This window comes from Triticum dicoccoides, chromosome 6A (genome assembly GCF_002162155.2).
Source record: "Triticum dicoccoides isolate Atlit2015 ecotype Zavitan chromosome 6A, WEW_v2.0, whole genome shotgun sequence".
Taxonomy (NCBI): Eukaryota; Viridiplantae; Streptophyta; class Magnoliopsida; order Poales; family Poaceae; genus Triticum; species Triticum dicoccoides.
The window spans coordinates 59,361,859-59,372,413 of record NC_041390.1 but is presented as its reverse complement, the minus strand read 5'-3'; the positions used below and the strand labels follow the sequence as shown (position 1 = coordinate 59,372,413).

The window sequence follows — 10,555 nt, the reverse complement described above, 5'->3', positions numbered from 1 at the left end:
ATAAGAAATATCATCATACATGATTGCCTCTAGGGCATATCTCCAACAAGAGATTCCTTATTGGCAAGAATCTTCGTGTTGGACAGGCCATCCTAATTACTATCAGGAACACCCACCGCCCAGGCTTGAGGATGATGATCGTCGTCGATATCATCTAGCTAGAACTATATATGTGTGTGTGGCTATATCATCTAGAACTACATTTGATGATTGTCGTCGATATCATGTAGAACTACATATGATGATCATCGTCTATATCATCTAGAACTATATATGATGATCGTCATCGATATCACCTTGTACTGCTTGAGGATGCATATGATGATCGTTACCGAGTAATTTGGAACGGAGGTAGTACTACCTAGTACCTATAATGCTTTATGAAATTGATATCTAGTAGTACCTAGTATCTGGAAATTGCAGTTTATTAAAACTGAAACTGGGTAGGAAACTGGGTAGGAAGCGGGAGGAAATGATGAAACACATAGCAGTAGCGCGGGGCTAGGAAAGCGCTATAACTAAGTAATAGTAGCGTGTTCTGAAAAAGCGCTGCTGATATAGTCAATAATAGTAGCACGGGTACAAACCGCGCTACTACTAACAATTAGTTGTAGCGCCTTATTGATAGCGTGGCTGCCCGCACTGCTGATAGCCTTAAAACCCGCGCTACTACTAGGGTTTTCCTAGTAGTGCTAGCGCATCATTCTTCACCTTCCTGGCCATTCACAGTCATCTCACCTTGCCCGATTGTGCCTCACATGGTTGTTGGGTCGTCTTCGCGGCGCCTGGCTGTTGGGTCATCTCCGTAGTGACTCGTGTCATCGTCCAGGCGACCAGTGCCTATGAGTGTGCTAACATCTCCGTTGGTCTACCGGTGAGGAGGTAGTGGGTCTTCCCATGCTGGCAGTGGGCTTGTTATTTTTAGACAGAAGGCTCGAGACAAGCCTAGATTTGAATTAACAAAGCCATCAACTTGAATTAACAAAGCCATCAACCTGCCAGAGATTACATCGAACAACACAAAACAACAAAAATAAAACGACATAACGTCTGATACAAAGTGCTACTAGGAAGCTTACAAGCACAAGCTCAACAACAAAATGGAAATGAAGAGATCATCTTGACGTCGTCGATGTCGTCCACCACGAATAGAGCACCGGTGCAAGGGCAGAAGCGCGCTGGATTTGAGACTCCGACATTGGAAGGGACACGCTGACAACTACGCCAGGATAAGTGAGCTGCACAAACCTTAATCGTGACCAAGGGGGACCCTACCCTTCATCCTGGATCGAAGGACACCACACCATCGATGATGGAAACGCTCGCCCTTGAGCCAGGATGGAAGCCATGCCGAATCACCAAGTGAGAATCCCAGTGCGACCCTCATGGCCTCACTGAAGTCGAGCTCTCTCCTTGGGAAAAGCCTCGCCCAAGATCACCGGTCCACACCCAGAGAACAAAGCCACCAGGATCAAAGAGGCTGAGGAAGGAAGTGAAGAAACGACGAGCAGACGCAACAAGAGCTATGGGAGAAAGGGGAATACCGCGGAGGACATCATTCATCCTGTCGTTGTGTGTTGCTGATGATGAGGGAGGGGAACATGATCCTCACCCTGCCCTGACATGAGGGTGCCGACCCATAGGCAAGCAGACCAGCACGACGCAGACGGAGAACGACCAAAGGAGCTACGAAAACGCTTACCACATGTCGAGGAACAACACCAGAGTAACGAATCAAACAACAGGACCACCGAGCTACCAACACCCAAACCATCGCACCCTCGTGACACTCGAACCACCAGAGTGGCACCTCCAAGAAGGTGGCGACGAACGATGCGTCGTTGCCGCCCCATCCAGGAAGGATGAGGTTTTCACCCGGAGTAAGAGGGGGGAGAGGGGAAAGTACCTCGACGGAGTCCCCAACGAGGGGAATGAAATCCACAGATGTAGCCACTGTCGTGGCGGACATCGCCGGCCAAGGATTTCTCCCGGACTACCGCCTCTTCCTCACCCCAAATGCACCAGATCTGACGGCAAGAGGCCGCCATGGACCGGCACCGACGGGGTGGATGGCACATGGAAGGGGGGAAGAAGGGCCTGCAGATCTAGCAACGTCCCCAGAGGAAGACGGAATGCAAAGACCGGCCGTCGGCGACCGCCACCACCTTAACACCCGCGCGGCCGAGGAGGTGGAGCAGCACCCGCGACCACAGCTCGCTGGAGGGCCAGTACCGCCACGCCATCCAAGGCCTCCACCTCGGCTTCCAAAGCTCTCCAAACGGGGCGGAGCAGCAGATCCTTGCCACCACCATCCTAGTCGGCCATACGTGCTTCCCCGGAGCCTTCTCTGGTGGTGACAAGGGGGGAGACAGCAAGGATGGCGGGGGCGCTAGCTGGGGTTGCATCTCGCCTGAGTCGTCCCGAGCTAAGCGACGCCGTGGGGAGGAGGGGGCAAGAAATTCGTGATGGGCTTGTTACCACCGGTCAGTGTGACCAGGACGCAAGTCGTTGTGGGGCGGCCTGCTTATTCGGTGACCAGGGAAATCCCGGTATTTGCTACAGCGCCGACCGCTCATGGATCTACGCCATTGGTGCTGCCACCTGGTCTGCTACGCACATAGCCCTCGCCACTTCTACTTTATACTCCATCCGTTCCTAAATAAAAGCCTTTTTAAAGATTTCAATATGGACTACATACAAAGCAAAATGAGTGATCTAAAATATGTCTATACATATGTATGTATGTATGTATGTATGATGTATGCATGCATGCATATATGTATTACGTATCGAAATCTTTAAAAAGGCTTATATTTAGAAATGAAGGGAATATTATTCGTTTGCGAATATCCTATATTGTATCTTGGGGACAGGGAAGGCCACGGGAAGTGCGTTCAGTGCAGCTTGAGGCACAGGACGTGCAGGCTGCTAGGCGCCAAGCTGAGGTTGTGTGTGCATAGCGGGCGGGGCTAGGGGCTAGCTGCTGTTGTGTGTGACGTACTGATTTTTTTTTAGGAACACTTGTAACTTTATTGATACTGATAATAGGTACACTGATTTGGACCTAAGATCAAAGAAAATACAAAGTAACTACTATGACTAAGAATTACTACGATGAATTTTCTTGTAAACATCTTTTTCACGGTATTAATCTTTGCTCGAAGAAATACTCCAATGACTTCGGACTTCGGTAAAGAGGCTGCAATTAGATTGGAGCTACGATATTGTCACTTTTTTACCCGCACGAACATTACTGATAATGATTTTTGAAAGCACCTTGAGTCACCCATCTAAAAGGATGGGAAGCCTTGATCAATGAACGTACTTGGGCAGAGGGTGATCCCCTAGAAGCACAGGTCGCCGAATCACTGTATCTTCAACATGGTATTGGTGAAAGATTTCACCTTCACAAAGAATCAAAACAACAACAAAAAAGGTTGACACAACAACATAAACTCACCATATCCGAATAATTGAATCTGCGAGGACAGAAAACTCTCTAACCTCGTGACACTGCCAAAAGAACAAGAGGAAGTTATCCTCACAAAACTATAACGATCACTGTGTTGACGAAGGGTCCTCAAGATCCAAGGTCCCCCACCTCACAGTGCCAAGATGGCAGTTGGAGACGAGGGGACCAAAATTTCCGAGATGGCGGCGGCGACGGCGACGCGAGAAACCCTAGCTAGCCAGGGGTGTGTGACGTACTGATGTGCAGACTGTTGGGTGACAAGCTGATGATGTGTCTGCCCATCGGTTGGGACTTCCTGCTACTGGGTCGTCTCCAGAAATTAGGGGCCCGATGCGAAATGCAAATTGGAGCCTTAAAATGTCTAGAATGCATGTTTTTTAATAGAAGTAATTTGAATAAATTCAAAGACTGCATCAATTATAGGCTTGTCAAGATCTTTCCCTAATAATAAAGCACGGATTGACTCCGTGGGTTCACCGTCACAATACGCTTTCTTCTCATGTCATAATACGCTTTTACGATTTGTATAGACAAAATCGTAATATAAACGAGGTGGTACTAATTTGGGGGCCGTCATCTACGTTCTGTTCCTGCATGGGTTGCAGTTTTTGATTTTCGTGGTGGGCCAAGTTGGGCCAAGCTGCGCATAAAAAATAGTTGCTAATGGTTTGGGGTCTGAAACACACGATCTTTCTTTCTGTATGACGATATTGATTACGTACACAATTAAATATAGTCCCACATCGTCTCTATGAATCAAAGAGCATCAATTTATATATGTCCGAGTTATACAAGAAAACAAGCAGGCTCGAAAATAAACAAAACAGGGTGAGATATGGGCCTCGGTGGTGTATGTATGCGCGTGATAGAAAGAACAAAGAAAGGGGCTCGTGGGGGGCACAAGAGAACAAAGGAGCACCACCAGATGGCATGGATGACCGAAGAGAATTGATGGGGATGCCCTTGCGGCCTAGGGAATCGATTGGGGAGAATTGGATGAACTACATTTTAGAATAACTGCATTTGTCTCATCTTTGACGAACTACAGGATGGACTGATTTCCAACTAATGCCACTCATGCATGATATGATCGGACAAGTGTATACGCACATTTAGAATAACTGCATATGATCTACCACCAACTATGAAGTATGAACAGTAAATTCGTAAAAAATAAAAAATTTCTAATATATTTTTTGGTAAACTTTAAGAAATGTTTGAAGGGCATGCAAATTTTCATAACAAATAACATTGGAGCAAGTCGTACCAAAAAAAATTTAGAGCTCCAAAATGCGTTTGAAAGTAACACGATTTTGTTTTTTTATCACGCCACGTACCGATGATTCTGTGATGAATTTTTTCTTGCACTTAAACATTCTTTAAAGTTTATGACAAAAAAATCAGAATTTTATGGAATAAATGTTTTTTTTTGAATTCACAGTTCATCCAAGAGCATTTCAGCTCGAGATTAGAAACTCCACGTCTGAGTAAATTTTCCTATGATGCTACTCTAAACTTTTGCTGCATTTGTACAAGATGTGCTTGGTTGACCAGAGCATCGATTTTGTTTTTTATCACGCCTTTGCACCAATGTGATTTCTTGTTGAATTTTTGCAGTCTAAACATTCTTTAAAGTTTACTAAAAAAATCAGAATTTTTGAAAATTTTTCTATTTGTTTTCAAATTTACTGTTCATCAGGGAGCATTTGACCTCAAGATTAGAAACTCCATGTCTGAGTAAATTTCCCTATGATGCTACTCTAAACTAGATGTGCTTGGTTGACCATTAATATGACAATAATTTTTCACATCTTCCCTGTGTTTGGTGGTCGTGCTAGCAACGGGAAGATGTGTGAGTTGGCTGCAGCGGTAGCAGCAGATGGGCGAACATTATGCGATCCTTCTATGGAGGACAAATACAAGATGTGTGTAATGCACGACATACCGCCACAACTTCATTGGTGATCCAATTGTTACTTGTCACCTATGCTCTCCACTCATGGGCGCTGCCAGATAGAACCTCATGATACTGAGAGGGAATGTCTTGAGGCATTATTATCAAGGCTAAGGTGTGTGGCATTGTTCCGTTGCAACGCACGGGCCTTTTTGCTAGTAATACCAAAATAAAAAATATTGAACCTGAATTTTAAACTAGCAACTATCTTGGAAATCTTCGTGAGTGGCAACTTGATTAACTAGCCTACTATATACCTTCCCTAAAAAATTGATTGATGAACTGATGCATATGCACACAATACTTACTATAATACTACCTCCAATCTGTATTACTTGTCACTCAAACAGATGTATTTAGCACTGAAATACATCTAGATATATCTTTTTAAGCGACAAGTAATATGCATCGGAGGGAGTATAATTATTCAATAGCACAAAATAGTCTAAATAAAATAGTGATTTAGTTTGAGAGGCCGCATTTCATCTCAGGAAAGATAGATTGGTCGATGGGAGCTCCTATTTGGCGACCTGGGCGTTGGATGTCGCGGAAAAACGCACTCACCCCGCGCGAGCCCTGTTCGGCCGGCCAATGGGCGGGGCCAGACACCCCCTATTTTTTATTTGTTTACTTTTCCCTTTTTTGCTTTTTTAAAATGATTCAAGATTTCATAAAAGTTTAAAAATTCTAAATAATTGCGAATTTTGAAAAAAAAATCCCCGAAATCCTAAAATGATTGTGAATTCAGAAAAAAATGTTCATGGTTTTCAAAAAATGTTTGAGAAAACTTAAAATGTTCACGTATTAAGAAAAATGTTGGCATATTCAAAAAATGTACATGAGTTTGAACAATGTTTGCATATTCAAAAAATATTCATGAACTTTAAAAAACTTGAGAATTGAAACAATGTCCATGAAATTTTTTTATATTCAGTGAACTTGTATTTTTCCTATTTTTAAGTATGCGTTGAACTTGTTTATAAATAGGCTCAGAAAAATCGTCTAAAAAATAGGAGAATTTGGTAATCAGGCCCATACTTAACATCTTCCCAATCTGCGCATCAAACTTACTAATTACTGCTCCAAAGGTTTTACATTTGATGTGAAACAAATGGGTTACCTGTAAAACATTAGAGATTTGTACAGTCTCTAACAGGCACAAGTAAATAATTCAAAAACTAAGTCCAGGTTAAGAAGCAGAGCAACCTCTGTAGTACGTACAATTTAAGAGGTTGTATCTGCACAAGAATCAGACCAAATACAAGAGGCGCAAAAACATCTTCCTGGCTTCAAGACCAGGAGAAACTGAATGAGAATGTCAGAAGCAAGAATCCAAGGTGACAGTAAAGCACGCGACTTTGTCCATTCAAGCAGCAACATGACTATTTATTCAGACTGAATAACAGCCACTATCAGCTCAAAGTTACAAGATGACAGTTTCAGAACACATCTAACTACAGCTCACCTCTTTAGACGAGAAGACTAGGATGAGGTGAACTCGACTATTCAATCAGACCGAAGAACAGCCACAAACCCGCAAGCAGAAACATTGTTACAAGATGACACTGTCAGAACACAGCTAACTGCAGAATTCGTCAGACAAAGATCCCACGGTGCACATGCATGAGTTTTCACTCACGCTTTCAATGAGGATCAGATTTGTGGTTGTTCAACCATGGGATAAAAATTCAACAGCTCACCCAACGATCGAGGCTTAGTTTTTGGTCGCTAGACTATATATAATGTGTTGAACTTATATATTTTATAAAGGGAAATCGTCACAAAAGTAGGTTAATTTGATGGTGAGGCACACTTTATATCTTCCCAATCAAATCAAATGTGTAGGTGTACATGCGTATCAAACAAATGGATTATCTGTTTATATCTTCCGAATCAAATCACTGCTGCAGCAGCTTTACATCTGATTATCTGAAACAAACGGGTTATCTGGTTACTCTTTGTTTTCGGAAACTGCACGCTTACCTGATTATTTGAAAAGTTGGCTGCCTAGTCTTGTGTTCTTGCCTACCTGCCCCTACCGCCCTCTTGCTAGGTCCCCTGTTAATCTGGGTTTTCGTCCCTGTTAAAGATAAAAAATTCAGGTGGGAAAAAATCTCCCCCGGTGAAATTTCAAAGAAAAATTGCCGGGAGATCCAAACCATTTCAGATCCTTGATTTGAATGTGGTCAATTATCAGCATCAATTTCGAATGCAAGCTTTAAGTTTATTGAAGTAGCAAAACGTGGTTAATGAAGTTTGCCACGCACACAAACACAGCTTACACGCCTATGAAATTAGTTTCACCGCAGTAAAAGGCTGGTCATACTTTCTTTACTACACGAGTGGAGCTCCATTCTCAAGAAGGATCAAACTATTTGTTTCAGAGAAGCATTTGTGCAATACTTTCAGAGACGCAAAACCATCTTCCTGGCTTTAAGCCCAAGATGAAACTGAATAAACACGTTGGAAACAAGAATCCAAGGCGACGGTCGTCCATTCAAGCAGCAACGTGACTATTTATTCAGGCAGCACCATTGTTACAGGATGACGCTGTCAGAACACACACAGCTAGCTACAGAATTCATCAGACGAGGGAGAGGAAATAAACACTAGAACTAATGCAGGAGGAGCCTAGGACGAGGTGAACTTGGTGACAGCCTTAGTGCCCTCGGAGACGGCGTGCTTGGCGAGCTCGCCGGGGAGGACGAGGCGGACGGAGGTCTGGATCTCGCGGGAAGTGATGGTGGGCTTCTTGTTGTACCTCGCGAGCTTGGCGGACTCGCCAGCGAGCTTCTCGAAGATGTCGTTGATGAAGGAGTTCATGATGGACATGGCCTTGGAGGAGATGCCGATGTCGGGGTGAACCTGCTTGAGCACCTTGAAGATGTAGATCTTGTACGTCTCCACACTCTTCTTGGCCTTCTTCTTCCCCTTCTTGTCGCCACCCTCCTTGGACGCCGGCACCTTCTTCTCCGCCTTGGGCTTCTTGCCCGCGGGGGTCTTCTCCACCGGCTTCTTCTCGGCAGCCTTGGGGGCCATGGATGCTGCGGCGACTGCTGCTTCTTCGAAGTTTGGCTGGGGTGAGTAGTAGAGAGACAGGGGCGATGGATTGGAAGCGGGATTGGCCGGACTCTTTATAGGAGTGACGACGAAGTGGCGCTGATTGGTGGAGCGGTGGGCGCCTCGGATCGGTGACGTGAAGGCATATCAGCCGTTCGCAGCTTTTTCGAATGGACGGACCGGATGCTCTTTTGACGCGGATCGGTGACGTGGCGAAAATGTACCTGTAGCAGTTGGAGGAGGACCCAGCCGACTTCTCTGTGGCGGGAACTTCGAAAGTTTGGAGGTTACCCCGCTCGGGTCCCAGCTGCCAGTGATAGTAGTACTTTGTTTTGAGCAAGGGATGTGAGCGTGAGCAATGATAGAAAATACTCCGTCACTAATTCGGGAGGGATGTTGTAGTCTGTAGTCACGTACGTAGGTCCTAGAAGCTGTTGCAATTTGAAACCGAAACGAAAAACTATACTGAAAAATAACCGAACCGAATCAATTTTATGGTTTTCTGATTTCGATATGGTATAGACTTTTCATACCATTTTGAACTTTGGGTTTATGGTACATACCAAAAAATCGAACGGTTCACAGAATAAATCGTAGTAAAACTAATGTTTATATTTCTTGAGGCGAACAACCATATGAGTTGTCATTTTTCTTGTACATGAGCCAGATTGCCTAATAAGCATGTACATTTTTCGTGTAACATAGTCATTTTTCTCTAAGAAAATGTTAAGCACGTCCATAACCACCAAGGTATGAATTCATGCATGCATATATCCTTACATATATAGTTATATATTATTTGTGTAAAATAGTACGTGTATTAAGTTATAAAATTGTAAATTATTACTATGTCATTCTCATATTCGCGACAACTTTGGTTACTATGGTATATACAGAAACCATATCGAAATAATTTGGTGTGTAGCAAAGCCGAACCATATTTTAATCTCAAACCATATTTAACGAAGTATTAATACCGTACAAACCGAAAAAACGTATAAACTGAACCATGTAAACCGAATGCACAGAGTGACTAGAAGCAGTTGTGCAATGTACACATTTCTTAGCACCAGTCTCGATTCAACAAGGTAAGAGCATCTCCAGCCGCGCCCCCAACAAGGCCCCCCATGCGACTTTTCGGCCGCCGGCGCCAAAAAATCGGCCCAGTTGCGCCTCTAAGGGCCCAATTTTCGCCGGCTTGGGCCGAAATTGGCGTTGGCGGACCCAACCCAAACCCGGCGCGCTGGGGGGCACTTGAAGGCGCCGGGCGAATCGTTTTTGGCGCGAAAGAGCCGCGGGCCCTCCTTGCCGGTGACTCGGCTCGCTTCTCGCCGCTTCATCGTCCTCATCGCCTTGTTTCTCGCGGCGAATCAATGCCAAAACTGTCGCGCGCTGCCGCGCCGGTCAGCCTCCGCCATTGATGCCTCACGGGCGGCGCAGTGAAGGCGTGATGACGCGCGTCCCCGCGCATGCCACGCGTAGACGAGGCGGCCACACGTGCTCGCGCCGCCTCCGTCTATATAAGCCGACCCCAGCGCGCCGGTGGCACGCACAGAGTCTCCACCGCCGACGCGCCCTCTCTCCCCTTCCTCCCTCTCCCCTCGCCGTCCCAGTTCAAAGAAATGGCCGAACAATTCCCAGGCGACGGCGCGGCGGCGAACGGCTTCGGCCGCCGCCACCTTCACGAGGACGAAACTCGGCTCCTCTTCGAGGATGAGTACCTGGTCCTGCCAGACATGCGGGTGCCCGGGGCGTGGAGAATCAGCGCCGGCGGGTCCCGGTGCCACCACCGCCCACCGGGGCGACGCGTCGTGCGGAGATCGCGCGTATCCGCGCCTCTCTGCCGCGGGCGGCGAGGGAGGGGCCGCGCTACGTCCCCGACAGCCCGCTCTGGGAGCCGTACTTCCGCCGCCGTCACGCCGAGCAGCTCGAGGCAACCAACGGCGTCGTGCCCTCCGACAGGCTCAACTCTGAGAGGCGGCGCCGATGGTGGGGCGTGCCCGGCCGCACGCTGGAGGCCGTCCTTGAGTACATCGAGGGCAGCAACACGCGGAGGCTGGAGTACCCCT

At 46.1% G+C, this 10,555-nt stretch overlaps 1 protein-coding gene across 1 annotated transcript; it reads right to left on the bottom strand.

Annotated features, from left to right (window-relative positions):
• Positions 1 to 7,918: 7,918 nt before the first annotated feature.
• LOC119314876 (histone H2B.4-like) lies at positions 7,919 to 8,527 on the bottom strand. The gene has a single exon (XM_037589557.1). It carries the CDS (start codon positions 8,463 to 8,465, stop codon positions 8,058 to 8,060), a length of 408 nt encoding a protein of 135 aa, XP_037445454.1. The 5' UTR covers positions 8,466 to 8,527; the 3' UTR covers positions 7,919 to 8,057.
• Between the last annotated feature and the right edge of the window lie 2,028 nt (positions 8,528 to 10,555).

Bases quoted from the DNA above. Each gene is read 5' to 3' on its own strand.
- LOC119314876 (XM_037589557.1), bottom strand. From the start codon at position 8,465: ATGGCCCCCAAGGCTGCCGAGAAGAAGCCGGTGGAGAAGACCCCCGCG.